The sequence below is a fragment of the Callionymus lyra genome, chromosome 1, assembly GCF_982586985.1.
Source record: "Callionymus lyra chromosome 1, fCalLyr1.hap1.1, whole genome shotgun sequence".
Taxonomy (NCBI): domain Eukaryota; kingdom Metazoa; phylum Chordata; class Actinopteri; order Syngnathiformes; family Callionymidae; genus Callionymus; species Callionymus lyra.
The window spans coordinates 4,868,349-4,891,060 of record NC_141818.1 but is presented as its reverse complement, the minus strand read 5'-3'; the positions used below and the strand labels follow the sequence as shown (position 1 = coordinate 4,891,060).

At 43.7% G+C, this 22,712-nt stretch overlaps 4 protein-coding genes across 4 annotated transcripts; 1 reads left to right on the top strand and 3 right to left on the bottom strand.

Moving 5' to 3' along the window:
* Positions 1–508: 508 nt before the first annotated feature.
* Positions 509–1,794, bottom strand: LOC148087526 (granzyme K-like). Its single transcript, XM_087789086.1, has 5 exons — positions 1,736–1,794; positions 1,484–1,625; positions 1,270–1,411; positions 835–1,110; positions 509–770 (listed from the first exon to the last, which is right to left on the bottom strand). The coding sequence occupies exons 1-5, from the start codon at positions 1,791–1,793 to the stop codon at positions 627–629; spliced, it is 762 nt and encodes a 253-aa protein (XP_087645212.1). The 5' UTR covers position 1,794; the 3' UTR covers positions 509–626.
* A 1,701-nt stretch (positions 1,795–3,495) lies between these two features.
* Positions 3,496–4,774, bottom strand: LOC148087525 (granzyme A-like). The gene is made up of 5 exons (XM_087789011.1): positions 4,681–4,774; positions 4,473–4,614; positions 4,258–4,399; positions 3,823–4,098; positions 3,496–3,758 (listed from the first exon to the last, which is right to left on the bottom strand). Exons 1-5 carry the CDS (start codon positions 4,736–4,738, stop codon positions 3,600–3,602), a joined length of 777 nt encoding a protein of 258 aa, XP_087645137.1. The 5' UTR covers positions 4,739–4,774; the 3' UTR covers positions 3,496–3,599.
* A 1,713-nt stretch (positions 4,775–6,487) lies between these two features.
* Positions 6,488–7,707, bottom strand: LOC148087524 (granzyme K-like). Its single transcript, XM_087788999.1, has 5 exons — positions 7,632–7,707; positions 7,424–7,565; positions 7,209–7,350; positions 6,814–7,089; positions 6,488–6,749 (listed from the first exon to the last, which is right to left on the bottom strand). Exons 1-5 carry the CDS (start codon positions 7,687–7,689, stop codon positions 6,591–6,593), a joined length of 777 nt encoding a protein of 258 aa, XP_087645125.1. The 5' UTR covers positions 7,690–7,707; the 3' UTR covers positions 6,488–6,590.
* A 10,219-nt stretch (positions 7,708–17,926) lies between these two features.
* Positions 17,927–20,958, top strand: LOC148087523 (granzyme A-like). The gene is made up of 5 exons (XM_087789036.1): positions 17,927–18,064; positions 18,143–18,284; positions 19,236–19,383; positions 20,427–20,699; positions 20,772–20,958. Exons 1-5 carry the CDS (start codon positions 18,007–18,009, stop codon positions 20,919–20,921), a joined length of 771 nt encoding a protein of 256 aa, XP_087645162.1. The 5' UTR covers positions 17,927–18,006; the 3' UTR covers positions 20,922–20,958.
* The last annotated feature ends 1,754 nt before the right edge of the window (positions 20,959–22,712 follow it).

Here is a 22,712-nt window from a genome sequence, read left to right as displayed (position 1 = left end):
TGTATTAATCCGCGAAAGCCACTTGGCTTCCGCGATGCGTGAACAATCCAAGCGTCAAAAAACTAAAATTAAGAATTTTTACCGATTTATGTTCACTGTGTACCTCCTTAAAGTGGTTTGAGGTCGTTAAGCACAATCGGGGTTAGAATCGCACAGTTGACATTAAACATTTCAAGTGCGCTTCATAGTTCTAGAATTACGGTAGCCAAAGGACAACAGCGACACGTCACGTCACGTTACCATGGCAACGAAGAGGTGGGGGTAACCCGGGTAGTTTGAATCCGACGTCGGGAGTGCTCTGTATATTACTGGGTGACCCGGGTAGGCGAAAACCGACGTTTTTGTCCCCCCTGTAACGTCACCCTAGTGATGGGGGACATTGTACGGCGTCGGACGGTATGACGCCTTGGGTGTGAGGACGTGTTGCATATACAGCATAAAATCATTCTTATAGTGGATGGCATTGACATTGTCCTTCTCGTGAAGTTGGAAAGAAAAGAAAGAGAAATGCAGGCTGAGCTCGTTTTTATTAACATGAAAATTAACCATTAACTGAATTCCATTATTTTGTTTTTTTTTTTTATCCAAGAGGCAGAAAGCAGAAAGTAGTTTTATTGGACTTCATTTTATATTGTATTCTGGATCCATTGGAGTCGTTCCTTGGAGAGGTGAGCGTAGACGCCGGGCTTGTCAGGGAGGCCACATCCTATCCCAAAAGAGGTGATGCCAACCAGAGAGTCGTTACACAGCAGCGGCCCACCAGAGTCGCCCTGAGGAGAACAGGTGTTTGTGATGTTTACGCCGAAGATGAATGGAAAATAAGAAACCACTCACCAGGCAAGAGTCGCTGTGATCATCTCCAGTGCTGCCCGCACAAATCATGCCTTCAGTGATGACATACTTGCCCCCGTAATACTCGGGAGAGTTGCACGTCACCCTGTCGATCACAGACACAGTAGCCGACAACAGCACGTTGCTGGAAGACATGAGGGTGAAGTTGGTGACACCCCAGCCAGCGACAAGACATTTGAGGCCAACTTTAGGGTATTTGCCACTTTTCCCTAAAGTCAGCCATTTCACCGTCTTTGTCTCTTCCGCAGATTCGTCGAGCTGGAAGACAACCGAGGAAAAGTGTCAACATCAGAGGCCCTAATAGAGACTCCGCACCTTTGATCAATCACATGACAAGAACATGTGGTGTAACATCTGTTGCAGTGCAATACGAGGATATTGTGTTTTTTATGTATTACATCCGACTAATGAATTTACCTTCACCAACATGAGATCGTTGACGTATGTGTCATTGTCGTAGTTGGGATGGACCACCAGGCGGGCCACTCCTCTCACCTGTTTGGAATAATCCAACTTCAGGTTCTTAACGGAGTGAAGCCCAAGAAACACCTTTTCAATTCTTTCAAAAAGAGAAAATTAAAAAAATATATAATGTTGGTTTTCAATAAATGAAAATTAATGCATTATTTACGGGAAACAGTGTGCAGCAGTCAGAACCCAGTCAGCACTGATCAGATTTCCACCACAGATTCTGCGACCTTTCAATAGAAAAGCCATGAAGGGGAGAGAGTGAGGCTGGACCGCCTTCCCGTCGATGATGTTTGCACCATGACCTGAGAACAAAGTTCAGCTTCAGTTTCTGCATTTAAGGATAACAATAAACAAACAAAAATAAGGAGGTTTCTGCATTTAAGGATTACAAAAAAGCAAGTCTCGTACTCACCAGACTTCACATTTATTGCGACCACCAAGCAGAGAAGAGCAGCTAACATGGTCTTCATGTTGAGACGATGACTGACCTGTAAACCCACCTCGTCTCAAACATTTATACACGTGTGGGGCGGGGCTAAGATTCACAAGTTAGACAAACACAATGTAGAATAAGTCAAACAAATCACCAATTAAAAAAATATATTTATTTCTAATGAGCACAGCACCCATGTGAGCAGCATCGTTGTCTTTCTTATGTCTTTCCTGTAAAATTACAGATAGACCTTTGATTATATTTAAATAAAGATTTCTGATTCACTTTGATGTCGGATTCCTGGGGAATGAGTTTAAGAATAATAATAAAGAATTTAAATTACTCTTACTCTCTGTAAATTTGACAAACCTAAAAAAACCTCCGGTTCGTATGGTTCTCTGCTTCTGCTAGAGTCACACAAGTCAGACAAGTGTGCATTGACACTTGATCAAATTGTTAGAGTGTCTCTAAATATTCTCTTGTTGCTGTTCTCTCACTGATTTTTAACCGTCTCTCCCAACAGAGGCTTTATTAGCATCCTTGGAGATTCAACTCATGTTTTGCACCCAGAAAGAAGTGTTGGACGACCAGGAAGAGCGACAGCTGCAGGACATTATCTCAAATCATTTCGATGCTTTCGCCATGAGTGTGTTGTTTCACAGATGATGGTGTTTGATATAAAAAAGTTAGTTTACAAACAGCCACGATCTCATCGCTTCTGTGGTTTGTGGTTGTATTCTCAGAAAACTTCCTTTCACTGTGCAATGAAATCAATTATTATTTTTAAAAATATATCATATTGAGACCTCATTCATTATGTTAAGACACATCAAAGACAATTGCAGCACAGAAAGTAAAAATTTAAGAGGTAAAGTATATCTTCAATATAGATTCAACTGTGAAAAAATCGTGATCCAAAATCTTTTCTCAAGTATTAATTTAGAATCATAAAAAAAACGTGAATTCCACTAATCTGCCATTAAAAGCCTTTTTTCATTAGTTTTCTATGGGGCGCCGAATGTAACTCCTTCATTTTAAGTCCTATAGTCACCTTCATGTGACTATAGAAGGGCCTCCATATTATGTTACTACATTCATTATTTAAAAAAAAAATCTTTTTGAATCTTTTAAATCACTATTTTCATGCAATATTTCATAAACATTTTGTAATAACTTTGTTATTATGACTCTGATGGTCACCAAATTCATGTCACCTATGGAGTACCTTCATATCAAGTTACTGATCAGATCATCTGTCGTCAGACTCCATCATTTTACTGTTACACGGATGACACACAGCTCTATGTTAATCCTCCTTCATCCTCACCGACTGAAATCACCTGCTTGGAAGAGATCAAGGCAAGGATGGAGCACAACTTCCTTCAACTTAATAGTTTAAAAACTGACGCCATGCTGATCGGAACCCCTCACCAAACTTCATCCATTTTATTATGGTCAAACCTTTAGTTCTACAATTTAGAATTTTACATTTTGTCTTTAAACCGATTGTTTTTATTTTAAACAAGATTTTTTAATGTTGTTTATTGTTAATCAATATCCTTGTTTTTGCCACGTAGCCCTCTGAGATCGATAAGGTGTATTATCAATGGATTCGATAATTATACTTGTAATAGTAAGAAGAGTTGAACTCTTGGCTAATATACAGCAGAAAACCATTCTTATAGTGGATGGCATTGACATTGTCCTTCTCGTGAAGTTGGAAAGAAAAGAAAGAGAAATGCAGGCTGAGCTCGTTTTTATTAACATGAAAATTAACCATTAACTGAATTCCATTATTTTTGTGTTTTTTTTTTATCCAAGAGGCAGAAAGCAGAAAGTTGTTTTATTGGACTTCATTGTAAATGGTTTTCTGGATCCATTGGAGTCGTTCCTTGGAGAGGTGAGCGTAGACGCCGGGCTTGTCAGGGAGGCCACATTTTTCCCCAAAAGAGGTGATGCCAACCAGAGAGTCGTTACACAGCAGCGGCCCACCAGAGTCGCCCTGAGGAGAAAAGGTGTTTTTGATGTTTACGCCGAAGATGAATGGAAAATAAGAAATCACTCACCTCGCAAGAGTCGCTGTGATCATCTCCAGTGCTGCCCGCACAAATCATGCCTTCAGTGATGACATACTTGCCCCCGTAATACTCAGGAGAGTTGCACGTCACCCTGTCGATCACAGACACAGTAGCCGACAACAGCACGTTGGAGTGAGTCCCGAGGGTGAAGTTGGTGACACCCCAGCCAGCGACAAGACATTTGAGGCCAACTTCAGGGTATTTGCCACTTTCTCCTAAAGTCAGCCATTTCACCGTCTTTGTCTTCACGGCAGGTTTGTCAAGCTGGAAGACAACCGAGGAAAAGTGTCAACATCAGAGGCCCTAATAGAGACTCCGCCTCTTTGATCAATCACATGACAAGAACATGTGGCGTAACATCTGTTGCAGTGCATTATGAGGATATTGTGTTTTTTATGTATTACATCCGACTAATGCATTTACCTTCACCAACATGAGATCGTTGAAGTATGTGTCATTGTTGTAGTTGGGATGGACCACCAGGCGGGCCACTCCTCTCACCTGCTTGGAACAATCCAACTGTAGGTTCTCAATGGACTGAAGCCCAAGACACACCTTTTGAATTCTTTCAAAAAGAGCAAATGTAAAAAAAAAGACAACGTTGGTTTTCAATAAATGAAAATGAATGCATTATTTACGGCAAACAGTGTGCAGCAGTCAGAACCCAGTCAGCACTGATCAGATTTCCACCACAGAAACCTTCACTAGTTATTAGAAAAGCCATGAAGGGGAGAGAGTGAGGCTGGACCTCCTTCCCGCCGATGATGTTCGCACCATGACCTGAAAACAAAGTTCAGCTTGAGTTTCTGCATTTAAGGATTACAAAAAAGCAACTCTCGTACTCACCAGACTTGACATTTATTGCGACCACCAAGCAGAGAAGAGCAGCTAACATGGTCTTCATGTCGAGACGATGACTGACCTGTAAACCCACCTTGTCTCAAACATTTATACACGTGTGGGGCGGGGCTAAGATTCACAAGTTAGACGAACACAATGAAGAATAAGTCAAACAAATCACCAACAAAAAAATTATATTCATTTCTAATGAGCACAGAACCCATGTGAGCAGCATCGTGGTCTTTCTTAGGTCTCTCCTGTTAAATTACAGATAGACCTTTGATTATATTTAAATAAAGATTTCTCATTGACAGATTGAAAGATATAACAACTGAAAATTTCACTTTGATGTCGGATTCCTGGGGAGTGAGTTTAAGAAGAATAATAAAGAATTAAAATTACTCTTACTCTCTGTAAATTTGACAAACCTAAAAAAACCTCTGGTTCGTATGGTTCTCTGCTTCTGCTAGAGTCACACAAGTCAGACAAGTGTGCATTGACACTTAATCAAATTGTTAGATTGTCTCTAAATATTCTCTTGTTGCTGTTCTCTCACTGATTTTTAACTGTCTCTCCCAACAGAGGCATTATTAGCATCCTTGTAGATTCAACTCATGTTTTGTACCCAAAAAGAAGTGTTGGACGACCAGGAAGAGCGACAGCTGCAGGACATTATCTCAAATCATTTCGATGCTTTCGCCATGAGCGTGTTGTTTCACAGATGATGGTGTGTGATATAAAAAAGTTAGTTTACAAACTTCCTGTGGAAAGATTCAGCCACGATCTCATCGCTTCTGTGGTTTGTGGTTGTATTCTCAGAAAACTTCCTTTCACTGTGCAATGAAATCAATTATTATTTTTAAAAATATATCATATTGAGACCTCATTCATTATGTTAAGACACATCAAAGACAATTGCAGCACAGAAAGTAAAAATTTAAGAGGTAAAGTATATCTTCAATATAGATTCAACTGTGAAAAAATTGTGATCTAAAATCTTTTTTTAAGTATTAATTTATAATCATAAACAACGTTTATTCCACTAATCTGCCATTAAAAGCCTTTTTTCATTAGTTTTCTATGGGGCGCCGAATGTAACTCCTTCATTTTAAGTCCTATGGTCACCTTCATGTGACTAAAGAAGGGCCTCCATATTATGTTACTACATTCATTATTTAAAAAAAAAATCTTTTTGAATCTTTTAAATCACTATTTTCATGCAATATTTCATAAACATTTTGTAATAACTTTGTTATTATGACTCTGATGGTCACCAAATTCATGTCACCTATGGAGTACCTTCATATCAAGTTACTGATCAGATCATCTGTCGTCAGACTCCATCATTTTACTGTTACACGGATGACACACAGCTCTATGTTAATCCTCCTTCATCCTCACCGACTGAAATCACCTGCTTGGAAGAGATCAAGGCAAGGATGGAGCACAACTTCCTTCAACTTAATAGTTTAAAAACTGACGCCATGCTGATCGGAACCCCTCACCAAATATCATCCATTTTATTATGGTCAAACCTTTAGTTCTACCATTTAGACTTTTACATTTTGTCCTTAAACCGATTGTTTTTATTTAAAACAAGATTTTTTAATGTTGTTTATTGTTAATCAATATCCTTGTTTTTGCCACGTAGCCCTCTGAGATCGATAAGGTGTATTATCAATGGATTCGATAATTATATTTGTAATAGTAAGAAGAGTTGAACTCTTGGCTAATATACAGCAGAAAATCATTCTTATAGTGGATGGCATTGACATTGTCCTTCTCGTGAAGTTGGAAAGAAAAGAAAGAGAAATGCAGGCTGAGCTCGTTTTTATTAACATGAAAATTAACCATTAACTGAATTCCATTATTTTTGTGTTTTTTTTTATCCAAGAGGCAGAAAGCAGAAATTTGTTTTATTGGACTTCATTGTACATGGTTTTCTGGATCCATTGGAGTCGTTCCTTGGAGAGGTGAGCGTAGACGCCGGGCTTGTCAGGGAGGCCACAATTTTCCCCAAAAGAGGTGATGCCAACCAGAGAGTCGTTACACAGCAGCGGCCCACCAGAGTCGCCCTGAGGAGAAAAGGTGTTTGTGATGTTTACGCCGAAGATGAATGGAAAATAAGAAATCACTCACCTTGCAAGAGTCGCTGTGATCGTCTCCAGTGCTGCCCGCACAAATCATGCCTTCAGTGATGACATACATGCCCCCGTAATACTCGGGAGAGTTGCACGTCACCCTGTCGATCACAGACACAGTAGCCGACAACAGCACGTTGCTGGGATACTTGTGGTTGAAGTTGGTGACACCCCAGCCAGCGACAAGACATTTGAGGCCAACTTCAGGGTATTTGCCACTTTCTCCTAAAGTCAGCCATTTCACCTTCTTTGTCTTCACGGCAGGTGTGTCAAGCTGGAAGACAACCGCCTCTTTGATCAATCACATGACAAGAACATGTGGAGTAACATCTGTTGCAGTGCAATATGAGGATATTGTGTTTTTTATGTATTACATCTGACTAATGCATTTACCTTCACCAACATGAGATCGTTGAAGTATGTGTCATTGCTGTAGTTGGGATGGACCACCAGGCGGGCCACTCCTCTCTCCTGCTTGGAACAATCCAACTGTAGGTTCTCAATGGAGTGAAGCCCAAGACACACCTTTTGAATTCTTTCAAAAAGAGCAAATGTAAAAAAAAAGATAACGTTGGTTTTCAATAAATGAAAATGAATGCATTATTTACGGCAAACAGTGTGCAGCAGTCAGAACCCAGTCAGCACTGATCAGATTTCCACCACAGAAACCTTTACTAGTTATTAGAAAAGCCATGAAGGGGAGAGAGTGAGGCTGGACCTCCTTCCCGCCGATGATGTTCGCACCATGACCTGAAAACAAACTTCAGCTTGAGTTTCTGCATTTAAGGATAACAAAAAAGCAACTCTCGTACTCACCAGACTTGACATTTATTGCGACCACCAAGTAGAGAAGAGCAGCTAACATGGTCTTCATGTCGAGACGATGACTGACCTGTAAACCCACCTCGTCTCAAACATTTATACACGTGTGGGGCGGGGCTAAGATTCACAAGTTAGACAAACACAATGTAGAATAACTCAAACAAATCACCAATGAAAAAATTATATTTATTTCTAATGAGCACAGAACCCATGTGAGCAGCATCGTGGTCTTTCTTAGGTCTCTCCTGTTAAATTACAGATAGACCTTTGATTATATTTAAATAAAGATTTCTGATTGACATATTGAAAGATATAACAACTGAGAATTGCACTTTCAAGTCGGATTCCTGGGGAGTGAGTTTAAGAATAATAATAAAGAATTAAAATTACTCTTACTCTCTGTAAATTTGACAAACCTAAAAAAACCTCCTGTTCGTACGGTTCTCTGCTTCTGCTAGAGTCACACAAGTCAGACAAGGGGTTTAACCGTCTCTCCCAACAGAGGCATTATTAGCATCCTTGGAGATTCAACTCATGTTTTGCACCCAGAAAGAAGTTTTGGACGACCAGGAAGAGCGACAGCTGCAGGACATTATCTCAAATCATTTCGATGCTTTCGCCATGAGCGTGTTGTTTCACAGATGATGGTGTTTGATATAAAAAAGTAAGTTTCCTGTGGAAAGATTCAGCCACGATCTCATCGCTTCTGTGGTTTGTGGTTGTATTCTCAGAAAACTTCCTTTCACTGACTTCCTTTCACTGTGTAATGAAATCAATTATTATTGTTTTAAATATATCATATTGAGACCTCATTCATCATGTTAAGACACATCACATTTTTTAATTAGTTTTCTTTACATTTAAAATTCAGAAAGTGCAGAACGTTTTAGGCCAGTGTGAAAACATGCTGTGAACTAAGAATGCTTAAAAAAATTGAAGTGTTAATAAGTTATTTTCATCGGTTAACAAAATTCAGTGAATGAACATAAGAGAAAATTAACTCAAATCAATATTTGGTGTGACCACCCTTTTTCTTCAAAACTGCATCAATTCTTCTAGATACACTTTCATACAGTTTTTGAAGGAACTCAGCTTGTAGGTTGTTCCAAACTTCTTGGAGAACTAACCAAAGGTCTTGTGTAGATGTTTCTCAAATCCTTCTGTCTCGTCATGTAATCCCAGACAGACTCCATGATGTTTAGATCAGGCCTCTGTGGGGGTCATACATCACTTCCAGGACTTCTTCTTTACACTGAAGATATTTCTTAATGACATTGGCTGTATGCTTGGCGTCGTTGTCCTGCTGCAGAATATAATTTGCGCCAATCATACGTCTCCCTGATGGTATGGAATTATGGCTAACTATCTGCATGTATTTCTCAGCATTGAGGAAACCGTTCATCCTAAGGTAAGGTAAGGTAAGGTAAAACTTTATTGTTTTTTCCAGTAGCCAGCAATTTTTCATAAACAATAAAAAAGAATACATAAAAAATAAAATAAGAAAAGAACATAAGAGGAAGAACAAGATGACACAATCTAAGTATAAGGATAAAGACAAAGAACATAGGTCAAAGAAAAACAACAAAGACAAAGGATACAAAGACTAACATGGAACAGAACATCCAGATACTCTCACTCCACTACTGCCCCCAAACTCAGAATTGTACAACTTAATAGCCGTAGGGATGAATGAGTCCCTGAGTCTATTTTTTTTGCACCTGGGTAGGAGCATTCGTGCTCTCATTCTGCTTCTCTGCTCACTGATGACAGTGCTGAGAGGATGACTGTCATCATCCATGATGGACAGTAGTTTGTTCAATGATCTCCTCTCAGCAACTGTCACCAGTGAGTCCAGCTTCATTCCAACCACAGAACCAGCCCTCCTGATCAACCTGTCCAACCTGTTGACACTCCTCTTGGACACATTTCCACCCCAACACACCACAGCATAGAACATGACACTGGCCACCACAGACTGGTAGAACATGCAGAGGAGCTTCTTGCAGATGTTAAATGATCGAAGCCTCCTCAGAAAGTACAGTCTACTCTGAACTTTCTTATATACATGGTCTGTATTGCAGGACCAGTCCAGTTTACTGTCCATCCACAGACCGAGGTACTTATAGTTGTCCACTATCTCCATCTCGTCGCCTCTGATGGACACTGGACGTGGCTTTGTCCTGGACTTCCCGAAGTCCAAGACCAGCTCCTTGGTCTTTGAGGTGTTCAGCTGCAAGTGGTTCCTCTCACTCCAGTCCACAAAGCCACTTATCAGACTCCTATACTCGTCTTCGCTGTTGTCCCTGATGCATCCAACAATGGCAGTGTCGTCAGCATATTTCTGGACGAGACTCAGCTCTGAGTTGTAGCAGAAGTCTGAAGTGTAGATGGTGAAGAGGAGAGGGGCCAGTACTGTCCCCTGAGGTGCTCCTGTACTGCACACCACAGTGTCAGACTTGATATCCTTCAGCCTGACATACTGTGGTCGATCAGTAAAATAGTCCGTAATCCAGGAGACCAGACCAGGGTCCACATGCATCTTAGTCAGTTTGTCCTGCAGCAGAGTGGGTTGGATAGTGTTGAAGGCACTAGAAAAGTCCAGGAACAGGATTCTCACTGAACCGCTTCCTTTATCCAAGTGGGAGTAGGTCCGATGCAGGAGCTGAAGGATGGCATCTTCCCTACCAACTGCTGGCTGGTAGGCAAACTGCAGGGGTCTTGTGCGTGCTGGACTTTTGGCCTGAGATGTTTGAGGACCAGCCGCTCAAGTGACTTCATCAGCTGCGAAGTCAGTGCAACCGGTCTGTAATTGCTGAGCTGATCTCATGGCGTCCCTGTCCCTGCTCCTGAAAGCCACTTTCTTCCTGTTAAGGACATCCTTGACCTCCTTTGTTACCCACGGTTTATTATTAGGGTAACAGCGGACAGTCTTAGTAGGGGCGACAACGTCCAAGCAGAAATTTAAATAATCTGTTAGACAGTGTGTCTGACCCTCGATGTCCTCACCATGAGACCTCAGCAGCACATCCCAGTCTGTTGTTTCAAAGCAGTCTCTGATGGCATCCTCCACAGCTGGTGTCCGCTTTCTGATTGTCTTAGTGGTCACAGTCTGTCTCTGCACCAGAAGAATGTACTGTGACTGAAGGTTGACCGGGTTATGATCGGAACTTCCAAGTGGAGGAAGAGGTTTGGCTCTGTAGGCGTCCTTCAAGTTGGAATAAAGAAGGTCAATTGTCCTGTTATTCCTGGTGGGACAATCCACAGCCTGATGGAAAGTAGGCAGAGTAGAGTCCAGGTTGGCATGATTAAAGTCTCCAGAGATGATGATAAACGCGTCAGGATGTTGATTATGAAGTTGAGCTGTCATTGTGTGGATCTTCTCACAGGCAGATGCAGCCGCAGCGCTCGGAGGAATGTAAACGCACAGCGCGAACACGTGACTGAACTCACGCGGTAGATAATATGGATGCATGCTGACAGCCAACAGTTCTAAATCTTGACAACACAAGACTTTCTTCACAGTAACGTGTCCCGGACTACACCAGCGTTTATTCACGTACATGATCAGACCTCCTCCTCTGCGCTTCCCATATGCGCGCGCGTCTCTGTCTGCTCTGATGGTGCTGAAACCAGGCAGCTCCACGTGTGAGTCCGGAGTCAGCTGCGTGAGCCACGTCTCCGTGAAGATCAACAAGCTGCTCTCTCTGTAGATCCGCTGGTTGTTGAGGGCAGACAGCTCATCGATCTTATTTGTCAGTGAATTGACGTTCCCCATCGACCATCCTGACCAAATCTCCAACTCCATTTGCAGAAATGAAGCCCCAAACTTACAAGAACCTCCACCCTGTTTCGCTGTTGCCTGTATACACTCATCATTGTACCGCTCTCCAGCACTTCAGCGAACAAACTGCCTTCTGCTACAGCCAAATATTTCAAATTTTGATTAATCGGTCCAGAACACCTACTGCCACTCTTCATCACCCCAGTTCCTATGCTTTCATAGTTGAGTCGCTTGGCCTTGTTTCCATGTCGGAGGAATGGCTTTTTGGCTTCAACTCTTCCATGAAGACACTTCTGGCCAGGCTTCTCCGGACATTAGACGGGTGTACCTGGTCCCAACTGCTGCCCCGTCCCATCCCGGTCCAAGCTCTCGACGGCCACGCCCTCAGCCGTGTGGAGCAGCGCACCCTACTGGTCTGTTTCTCTTTCGCTAATGGCCACTTCGAAGATATCCAGTCCTTGTCCTGGCCTGCTAACCGCACCCCTTCATCTTGGGTCTCCCCTGGCTCCAGCAACACCAGCCACAGATCCAGTGGTCCCCTCTCTCGGTGGATCAAACACTCACCAGTTTTGTGCGGGCGGTGCGATCAAAATTCTTTAGATAACTGGCAGCGGGACCAGCGGAAGTTGGATCAACTATTGATTAAAAATCTGTTACTGGGGCGAAGATTTCAACCCAATTCGTTCTTACCTGCTGCACGGACGAACATGCATGCCACTAACCCCGGAAGTGACAGGGATCTAATATGCATATTAGACAAGCTGTAACTCATCGGGTCAGCAGCGACGCCGCGGTTGCCTTGGCAACGCAATGTCAACATGCGGAAGAGGAATGCATCCGGGTTACAATGACCTGAAGGAGATGCTTTCTAAGACTCGTGCCGTAAGTCTCCCTCCTCATCGGTCCTATGATTGTGCGATTGAACTCTTACCCGGTGCTGAGCCGCAACGAGGGCGCTTGTACTCCCTCTCTCTCCCTGAGACTGAGGCCATGAACACATATATTTCTGAGTCATTGGTGACAGGCATCATACGTCCCTCTTCTTCCCCGTCTGGCGCGGGTTCCTTCTTTGTAGGCAAGAAGGACGGGTCCCTCAGACCCTGCATTGATTACCGCTTACTTAATAACATCAGAATTAAGAACCGCTATGCCCTACCGTTAACGTCATCTGCGTTCGAGATTCTTAAAGGGGCCACTGTGTTCACCAAATTAGACTCGCGCAACACCTACCATCTCGTTCACATTCGCCAGGGCAACTAATGGAAAACTTCATTTAATACTCCATCCGGGCATTGCGAGTATTTAGTCATGTCGTTCAGCTTAACCAATGCCCCTGCGGTTTTTCAGGCCTTGGTGAACGACATCTTACGGGAGTTCCTTAACCAGTTTGCTTTCGTTTATTTATACGATATCCTGATTTTTTTTTCTAAGGACGAACAGTCCCACCGCCAGCATGTACGCTCCGTCCTTAGCCTTCTTCTCGCGCACCAACTGTTTTCCAAGGCGGAGAAGTGCGAGTTTCATGTCCGTACCGTCTCATTCCTCGGTTATATCATTAGCCCTGGTAGAATCTCTATGGATCCCGCCAAGGTACAGGCGGTCTCCGACTGGCCGGCCCCCGATACACGCAAGGCTGTGCAACGGTTTCTCGGGTTTACTAATTTTTACCGGCGTTTCATCCGTAATTTCAGTTCTGTCTCCTTTAACCAGTCTCACTTCTGAGTCACAACCCTTCCGGTGGTCCCCGGCCGCCGATGAGGCATTCCGTGAGCTCAAGCGCCGCTTTACCTCTGCCCCCGTCCTCCGCCAACCCGATTCCCGTCTCCAGTTCCTGGTCGAGGTTGACGCTTCCAGAACTGGGCTGGGCGCGGTCCTGTCGCAGAGATGCGCTGCAGATGGCAAGACTCACCCGTGTGCCTTCTTTTCCCGCAAGCTCACTACCGCTGAACGGAACTATGATGTGGGCAATGTTCCCTCTAAGCTGCGCGCCTGCGCAATCGCGCACCGCTCGAATATACTCAGCGCACAAGAACATTACTGCAGCGCAGCTCAGTGAGTGACAGGTGTCCAGCCAATGATACGACACCGTTTACTTACGCTACGCAGCCAATCATAGCACACAGCGCTTGCGTATGTGCCCTGTCCATACACACTGTGGCACCGTGCCGGTTTAGATTGCTAACAACAGTGCTGCTAGTAGATCGCGTGATTTAATAAAATATGATATAATAAAATAGTGAAGAGAGCTCAGATTGGCTGCTGTGCATGTCAATCAAATAGCTATTGCGCTGATTGGTTGTCAATTTGATTGACATGCACAGCAGATAATCTGAGCTCCCGCCTCTCCCAGTGTACGCACAGAAAAGTTAATATGAATCGAGAATAAAAACGTGCAGACTTCCCGACAGTCATTTTACGCAGTTCAGAAAAACGATATAGAATTATAAGCTTTGTTTTTTTAATAATATTTCGGACAAAATAATGCGCGTTTTATTAAAATTTAAATAATCCACTGGACGCCTCTGTAAATGCAGTATTCTTGTTAATAACCGTGTATCTCAAGATGGCGCCGACAGGACGGCGACTTTAACAGCAGCTCCGAGTGTTTTTTGGGTTTATTACTTTTTTCCGAGGTTTGCCTCTGTCTTTTCAAACTTTTCTTTTCATCATACTGTCTCTTTAAGACTCGCGGACAGTTTTCTATAAAAATTGGAAACTTTCAGTGAAAAAGGAAAGTTTTTCATCGCTTTTTCTGGTGCGCAACGGGCGTCCTGCGCGCGTAATGGCCATCGTCTACAGTCGGGATCAGCTGCTGGCGCTGCGTTTCTCCGCGGTGCGGCCGGAGGAGCGACCCATCATCCCCCGGGATATTATGAAGAGGAGACGGGGATGCCGCGCCGGAGTTAAACGCCGGGAGCTGAGGAGAGCTTATCGACCGGCGCTGCCGTCCGTCGTCATGGGCAACGTGAGATCTCTGCCAAACAAGATGGACGAACTCGCGGCGGCAACCAGGTTCGACCCGGAATATCGACGGTGCAGCATGTTGATGCTCACGGAGACGTGGCTGAACCAGAACCACACGGACGCGATTGCTGCGCTGGATGGATTCTGCTTATTATGCGCGGACCGGACGGAGATGAGCGGGAAGAGAAAGGGCGGAGGACTGGCAGTGTTCGTCAACGAGAAGTGGTGCCTTCCCAGGCACGTCACTTTAAAGGTTCAACACTGCTGTCCTGACATTGAACTTTTGGCGCTGAGTCTGAGACCCTTCTACTTGCCACGGGAGTTTTCACATGTTGTCGCGGTGCTTGTGTACATTCCACCGTCGGCGAGCGCGGAGGCAGCATGTGACGTCATCACTGGAGTAGTGAACGGGTTACAGACTCAGAGCCCTCAGGCCCTCTTTATCATCTCCGGTGATTTTAATCACGCATCTCTTTCCTCCTGTCTGCCCAAATTCACGCAGTACGTCACTTGTGCCACCAGAGACAATAACACACTGGACCTTTTCTATGCGAACACTAAAGACGCTTATTTATCATCCCCCCTTCCTCCTTTGGGACGAGCTGACCACTGTCTGGTCCATCTCCTACCTGTTTACAAGCCACTTGTGAGCAGGCAACCAGCAGTGACTCGCTCAGTCAAGAAGTGGTCTGAAGAAGCTGAGGAAGCTCTGCAGGTCTGCTTTGAGACCACGGACTGGAGCATCTTCAGTGAGTCCCACAAGGAGGATATTGACGGACTAACTTCATGTGTCACGGACTACATAAACTTCTGTGTGGAGAGCATTGTACCAACAAGAACTGTACGATGCTTCTCCAACAACAAACCCTGGATCAATCCTGATATAAAGGCTCTCCTAAAGGAGAAGAAGAGAGTCTTTAGGTCAGGAAACAAAGAGGATCTGATGGCAGTCCAGAAGGAGCTGAGAAGAAAGATCAGGGAGGGAAAGGGGAGGTACAGGAGGAGGATGGAAGAGAGTCTGGCCAACAACAACACCAGAGATGTCTGGAGAGGTTTGAAATCCATATCCGGACATCAGACCAGGCTCTCTGTAGCAGCGGGGGATAAAAATTGGGCCGACAACTTAAACAGTTATTTTTCAAGGTTTGAGGTGTCGGCTCCCCCCCCTGCTCAACCATTCACACCTCTACACTTACCTTCTCCTCTCCCCCGAGCTTGTATTGTTTCAGCCCCCCCGCTGACTCCGCAGGGGACAATGCCCCCCCACCCCAGCCTGTCCCTCACACCTCTCCAGGTGAGAAATCAGCTTAGGAGAACCAAGACAACAAAGGCCCCTGGACCAGACGGCATCCGTGGCAAAGTACTCAGGACGTGCTCTGACCAGTTAAGTGAAATTGTTGGACTTCTGTTCAACATGAGCTTGACCCTGGGAAGAGTTCCACTACTGTGGAAGACGTCCTGTGTGGTACCGGTGCCGAAGACTCAGCACCCTAAGGATCCCAGCTGCTACAGACCTGTGGCCTTGACATCCCACCTTATGAAGGCTCTGGAGCGGCTGGTCCTTAGTTACCTGAGTCCTCTGGTGCGCTCCTCCATGGATCCGTTGCAGTTTGCCTACCAACCTGACATCGGCGTGGAGGACGCCATCATCTTCCTTCTCCACCGAGCACTTTCTCACCTGGAGTTGCCTGGAAGCACTGTGAGGATCCTTTTCCTGGATCTAAGCAGTGCTTTCAATACCATCAGGTCAAACATCCTGAGGGACAAGCTGGAGCTGTCTGGAGCGGACACTCACCTCACGGACTGGATTGTGGACTACCTCACCAACCGTCCACAGTTCGTGAGGACCCGGGATGGTGTTTCGAGGACTGTACTGTGCAGTGTAGGGGTCCCCCAGGGAACAGTGTTAGCACCGTTCCTCTTTTCACTGTACACTGCAGACTTCCAACACCTGTCTCCCACCAGTCACCTGCAGAAGTTCTCGGACGACTCCGCCATCGTCGGCCTCATTAGGGACGGGGATGACGGGCCGTACCGGGGACTTGTCCAGGACTTTGTTGACTGGTCCCTGGAAAACCACCTTCAGATCAACTCCAGCAAAACTAAGGAGTTGATCGTGGATTTCCGGCGGTGTCCCTCCATCTCCCCCTCACCACTGAACATCCAGGGACAGGACATTGAGATTGTCACGACTTACAAGTTCCTGGGTGTTCACCTCAACAACCGCTTGGACTGGGTGGATAACACTGCTGCTCTTTATAAAAAAGGGCGGAGTAGAATCTACCTGCTCCGGAGGTTGAGGTCGTTTGGTGTCCGGGGGCCACTCCTGAAGTCATTCTATGACTCAGTAGTGGCCTCTGCCATCTTCAACGGTGTGGTCTGCTGGGGGAGCAGCATGACAGCAAAGGATAGGGCTAAACTGGACAGCCTTATTAAGAAGGCCAGTTACGTCCTAGGGCGCCCCCTGGATCCTGTGGAGGAAGTGACTGGAGGGAGGATGCGGAGCAAGCTGGGCTCCATGAGGAGGAACTTGTCTCACCCTCTCCAGCACACACTGAGGGCATTGAGGAGCTCCATCAGTGATAGGATGCTCCATCCCCGGTGTGTGAGGGAGAGGTACCGCAGGTCTTTCCTCCCTGCTGCCATCAGACTCCACAACAAAAACACACCAAGATAACTATTTAACTGCACCTCTTGTTATTTATGTAAATATGATTGTGTAAATATTATATAGCGCAGATTTATCTTTTATTCCATTTAGATTTTATTTCTCGTTTTTATTTCTGGGTGTTTTTATTTCTCTTGCTGCTGTTAAACCGAATTTCCCCTCGCGGGACTAATAAAGGTTTTCTGATTCTGATTCTGATTCTGTATGTGAAATATAAGCATTTACACTGGAGCACATCTAAACTCATTTACAATAGTGTGATTCATGTCAGGCATGTTTAAAATTAGCAAATGTAAACTGTTAGTTTAAATTCATGTTTTAATTTTTTTTAATTTTTTTTTTTATGATCACAGAAATGGAGAAATTTAAGTTTTGTGCCTCATTTAAATATGATGAACATATTGAAATGGGCGCTCACTTTGCATTTTGTAAATTGATAAATATAAAAATTGTATTTATATTTTTCAAAGCATTCTAAGTTTACAGCATTTTTTTCACACCTGCTTAAAACTTTTGGATAGTATTTTATATTTTTGTATTTATTAATTTTTTATATTTGTAAAGACTTTAAATTCGGGGAGAAATTAAATGTTTAAAAATGAATGAAAAAACCAAAATATTTTTAATTTTAAGTCGGCTGCAAATATAATTGCAAAACAAAAAATACGGTCAGTGATTTAAGGGAGTTTGAACACAGGTGACATTTTTTGTGAGACTTTTCACACCTGCCTACAACTTTTGCACAGTACTGTATATATATATATATAATATATATATATTTTTTTACAGAAATAAATGAAGGATAGAAACATGGTTTTGTCTTCCAGTCTAATCTCCTGCTTGCGATCTGCTGACTTGTGCATTTCCATCGTCAAACCGCATCCTTCACGAGCATAAAAGATTGAGTCGTGGAAGTTGCCAGTGAGTCGCAAACTTTGCTTCTCACCAATACGACCATGTTCTCTCTGGCAGGTTCGCTTCTCTCCTGCGCTCTCATCCTCAACCTCAAGTCGAGTGAGTGCAATGTTTTTAATCTCTTCTCTGGGTGTTTTTTTGTTGCTGCTGACAGGTGTTTCCTGGAACCTGTTTCAGGTCATGCTGCTCGAATCATCGGAGGGACGGAGGTGAAGCCTCACTCGCTCCCTTACATGGCGATGCTGGTGGACGAGGACCCGTTCTGTGGCGGGACTCTGATCCACCCCAAATGGGTTCTGAGCGCTGCCCACTGCGCTGGGTGAGATACAAGAAGAGAAGGGAAATGTTAGAGTTGAAATACTCGTCAAATCTTTATTTATTTCTATAAGAAATGTAACTATAACAATGTTATTTAATTATCAATAAAATACAAATTATATTTTAAATAATAGTTTATATGCAGATCTGTTAAAATCAGACATTAGTTCAATATATTTTGGAACATATACGTCATATCTTAACATGATACTTTTCTAAATCACTTTTATTTAATATAAAAAGCACGTTAATGATGATGTTTTCTGATTTGAAGAGGTGATTATTGCGTCAGAAAAACAATACAGTGCAATAAGACAAGTTGCACATTACATCTGGATAGGAGGAGGCCCGGGTCAGACCCGGGATATATGGTGAGGAGATGGTACAGAAGCTGAAGTGAGGGAAGTCTGGGTCTCTTTACTTTGGCCGCTGCCCCCACGACCCCCACCTGGAAGAAGCAGAATACATTTCATTTGATTTTGAATGTAATTTCAAGATGTAATTATAAATAACTGTAACAATATACATATCAGTCATAGTTTAGTTATATAAATGTAGAACCTAAGAAAGATGAAGAAAAACATGTAAAGTTAATGATTTAAACAAATTGTAAATTGAAAATGAACTTCATTATTTATTGTAATAAATTAACGAAACATTTTTGAAAAAACTGAGCCATATTACTTTAATTTGACTCTTTTAAAAAACAGATTAGGAACTCTCAAAGTCAAACAAAAAATAAAGGCTAAATATGAGTTAATTATTTATTATTTTTGTCTAAAAGTAGATTAAAAAACAAGTTTAACTCAAATACATACATGACCTTTTGTGTCATTTATAAAGCTGAATAGCTAAACAGGAAAACCAATCCATGAAGTCAAAGAGTCTGATACTTAAATCCTCACTTTTATTTAAGATCCAATTAAAGAACAATGTGATTATTGACTTGTAGCTCAGACATGAAGATCATTCTCGGGGCTCACTCCATCATGAGCGAGGAGGAGGAGGAGGATTCCAGGCAGTACCGGAACATTTCCCTGCTGGTGCCTCACCCCTGCTACGACGCTGAGCTGACGAACAACGACCTGATGTTGGTGGAGGTGAGAGCACCGAGAGTTTTAAGACTCAAACAACTTTTTATTCTGCGGAGTTTCAATTCAAACAACATCCACGAGAGCATCCCACCCAGGCTAGCTAATGAAAATCACAAAAAAAAACAATGTTTTTATTTAATATAGCCAGATATTTGACTATTTCTAGGGGTCTCATGATGTCAGGGGTCTTAGAATAGAACTGATCAATGTAGAAGATGATTGACAGCTAAAAAAAACATCTGTATTATTGTATTACATCTAATTACAACATTTGTTTATGGCTTTTTATTTTTTCTCTTAAAATAATTTGAGTAAATATCGAGAACAGTTTAATGAAAATAAATTCTAGAAACTAGATTATATAGTTAGATTTTTATTATTTTTAAATGCTTTTTTTCTTTTGGCTTGACTAACTAACTTGTTTAAGATCTTTTTCTCCTCCTTTCTTCCTTTTTTATTTTTTCGAAAATAGGGTTATTTTGTGTTATAGTTTCAGTGGAATGTGAAAATAAGACAAATTATTTGAATGCATTTTTTTTTTCAATCATAAAATCAAATGTACAAAAGGGAAAAGCACAAATAAAAATGTCTTAAGTTGTTTCTTGAAGGAGTCAGTAGACATTAAACACAGAGATGGTTCCATAGCTTAGGAGCAACAGTCTGGAAGGATTTCTCTCCTCCGGTCCTGAACCGTGTTCAGGAACCATCAGTAGATTCTGATCCACAGACCTCAGAGCCCGAGCTGGGGTGTAAGTCTGGATCAGATCACTGATGGGAGGTCTGACCATGAATAGATCTGAAAATATGAACCAGAATTTTAAAATGGATCCTGAAAGAAACTGGCAGCCAATGAAGAGTTTTAAGGATCAGAGAAATGTGAGTTCTTCTACTAGAGCGGGGCACAATTACTTGCTGCAGAGTTTTGTATCAACTGCAGGCGAGTCAGCTCCTTCTTGTTTAACACACTTAATTGTAACTAATTAGTCATTATTGGCATTTTTAATTCATTTTTTTCATGTTGTTTGTGTGAATGAAATGTTGTCTCTCAGCTGGACGAGCCCGTGCAGGAGACGGCGACGGTGAAGTGGCTCCAGATGAGCGACGGCGAGTACCCGGAGGCCGGCGAGGATTGTCTGGTGGCGGGATGGGGACTGACCGACTACCACGAGGAGACCGAGACCGACGTGCTGCTGTCTACCCACGTGACCGTGGTGGACCGGATGGTCTGCAACTCTGACGAGTTCTACGGAGGTCAGTCGATGATCACCAAGAACATGGTGTGCGCCGGCTCGGCCGGAGACGAAAGCAGCGACACTTGTTCGGTGAGTAGAAAAAACTCCTGTTAAACCATCACGTCTGACCTTCGTCGTCAGTGAAGGTTTTGCTGCCTGCAGGGCGACTCCGGGGGTCCGCTGGTGTGCCGCAACGTCCTGACCGGGGTCACCTCTTTCGGGTTCGAGTGTGGCCACCCGGACAAACCAGGAGTGTATGCGGTTCTCTCCGAGGATAAACTCAAATGGATCCAGGAAACCATTTCAGGATAAATTCTTGCGATTCTCTTCACACAAATAAACATTTCTGAGACTGCATTGTTTTTGTTCTCGACTCTTATTGTCCTGGTTCCTCACAGGAAGTCCATGACTTTGTGTTCGTTAACAAGTCATGTTAACCCCCCCCCGCCCCCCCAAAAAAAACACAGTGTATGTCACAACATACTGAACTATGTTTACAAATATTACATCAGATACTTTAGCAGTTCCTGAAGCTACGATGAAGCTTCTGAATAAATATGTTGGTATCTCACTTAAAAAAACATTTTCAAGTGACCATTATTTACTATCATTAACATTAAGTCAGTGTTAATGACAACATGATAAAATTGAAAATGGAAAATGAAATAACATTAAAATAACACAAACGTTCAAATGAGTATTATTTTTATGTATTTATATGCAATATGTGGTTTTGTCTTCTTTACTCCTAACTTTTTGATGCTACTATGCAAAATAAAAGACAATATTTCGCTTGATTCAAAAAGAGATTCTCAAAATGAACTATAGCTAAGTGTTTTTAAGATGAAATAAGTAAAGATACAAAGTAAATCAAGGCAAAATTTGCAATTGTTAGTGTGTGTTTCACGTTAAAGACTGATACGAGATTGTTTGCCTTCCCGGTTTTTTGACTCTGGTACGTTTTCTCGCCTTTCTGCCTGCCTGTGCCCCTGACCTGTTTTTTTGATTATTGTTCCTGTTTGATGTTTTTCCTGGACTGCTTTCGACGATCCCTCTGCCTGCTCCTAAATAAAACTGTCAAGTTTGACGAACAGACACTTTCTGCTCCTGGGTTTCCTTCCGCATCCTGACAGAACGAACCGACCAACCATGAACCCAGCGGAAAGTTCCTCCGCAAGCAAGTCGTGAAGAACGCTTCCACCTTCGCCGAGTTGAGACACGGCATGGAGGCAATGGCCGCCCAGCACGTTTCCCAGCAGCGAACGCTGGGTCATCAAGTGGCCACCATGGCGCTACCGGGACTTCCACGACACCGGCTACCCCGTCACCGTTGCCCAGTGAGTCGCCGTCACCATCCAACGGCACACTCAACCGCCCGTTCCTTTTCTCCGGTGACTCCGGCAAAGTGGATTCCTTGTTAAGTGAAGCCTGCACTTTGAACTGAACTCTGCTGCATTCCAGACTGAACGCACCAGGGTATCGTATATCATCTCTCTGTTATGTGGACGAGCGGAGGCCTGGCCCACGGCTGAGTGGAAGCGGCGGTCGGCCATCAGTGACTCCGTGGAGGAGTTCACCAAGGCCCTGGAGGGCATTTTTTCAGCACGTCCCTCCGGGTCGAGAGTCCGCTCGATCTCTCCTCTGTGTCCACGTTTCGGACTTCGCCATCCAGTTCCGCAACATGGCAGCGGAGAGCAACTGGCCCGACTCCACGCTCGCGGAGGTCTTCATCGAGGCCCTCGCTCCCAGGATCTGGGTTCACCTCATCCCGCTGTCGCTGCCGGGGACCCTGGATGAGATGATCGAGCTGGACACCCGCATCGATACTCGTCAACGAGTCCCGGGGCCGGGCACTGCTTCTGCCATCCAGTGGCTCCACTCTGCCCACGCACAGCGATGTCGTCTGCCACGTGCATCGAGGAGCCGATGCAGATGGGCCGGTACCGTCTTCCCCACCACAAGAGAGAGAGGCGCATGGAGGAGCATCGCTGTTTTCGTTTATTTAGACGATATCCGGATTTTTTCTTGCACAGGGATGTGTCCTTTTATTCCACACCTGTAGCATGTCACACTTACATCTTCATGTCTTTTGTTATTAAAGTG

Excerpts from the sequence above, each read along its gene's own strand:
- LOC148087526 (XM_087789086.1), bottom strand. The coding sequence starts at position 1,793 with ATGAAGACCATGTTAGCTGCTCTTCTCTGCTTGGTGGTCGCAATAAAT. Across the intron at positions 1,412-1,483 it reads ACTGCTGCACACTGTTTCCC|AATTGAAAAGGTGTTTCTTG; the intron begins GTAAATAATGCA and ends TCTTTTTGAAAG. Across the intron at positions 1,111-1,269 it reads ACGATCTCATGTTGGTGAAG|CTCGACGAATCTGCGGAAGA; the intron begins GTAAATTCATTA and ends GTTGTCTTCCAG.
- LOC148087525 (XM_087789011.1), bottom strand. The coding sequence starts at position 4,738 with ATGAAGACCATGTTAGCTGCTCTTCTCTGCTTGGTGGTCGCAATAAAT. Across the intron at positions 4,400-4,472 it reads ACTGCTGCACACTGTTTGCC|AATTCAAAAGGTGTGTCTTG; the intron begins GTAAATAATGCA and ends TCTTTTTGAAAG. Across the intron at positions 3,759-3,822 it reads ATCACAGCGACTCTTGCGAG|GGCGACTCTGGTGGGCCGCT; the intron begins GTGAGTGATTTC and ends TTTTCTCCTCAG.
- LOC148087524 (XM_087788999.1), bottom strand. The coding sequence starts at position 7,689 with ATGAAGACCATGTTAGCTGCTCTTCTCTACTTGGTGGTCGCAATAAAT. Across the intron at positions 7,090-7,208 it reads ACGATCTCATGTTGGTGAAG|CTTGACACACCTGCCGTGAA; the intron begins GTAAATGCATTA and ends GTTGTCTTCCAG. Across the intron at positions 6,750-6,813 it reads ATCACAGCGACTCTTGCAAG|GGCGACTCTGGTGGGCCGCT; the intron begins GTGAGTGATTTC and ends TTTTCTCCTCAG.
- LOC148087523 (XM_087789036.1), top strand. The coding sequence starts at position 18,007 with ATGTTCTCTCTGGCAGGTTCGCTTCTCTCCTGCGCTCTCATCCTCAAC. Across the intron at positions 18,065-18,142 it reads CATCCTCAACCTCAAGTCGA|GTCATGCTGCTCGAATCATC; the intron begins GTGAGTGCAATG and ends AACCTGTTTCAG. Across the intron at positions 18,285-19,235 it reads AGCGCTGCCCACTGCGCTGG|CTCAGACATGAAGATCATTC; the intron begins GTGAGATACAAG and ends ATTGACTTGTAG.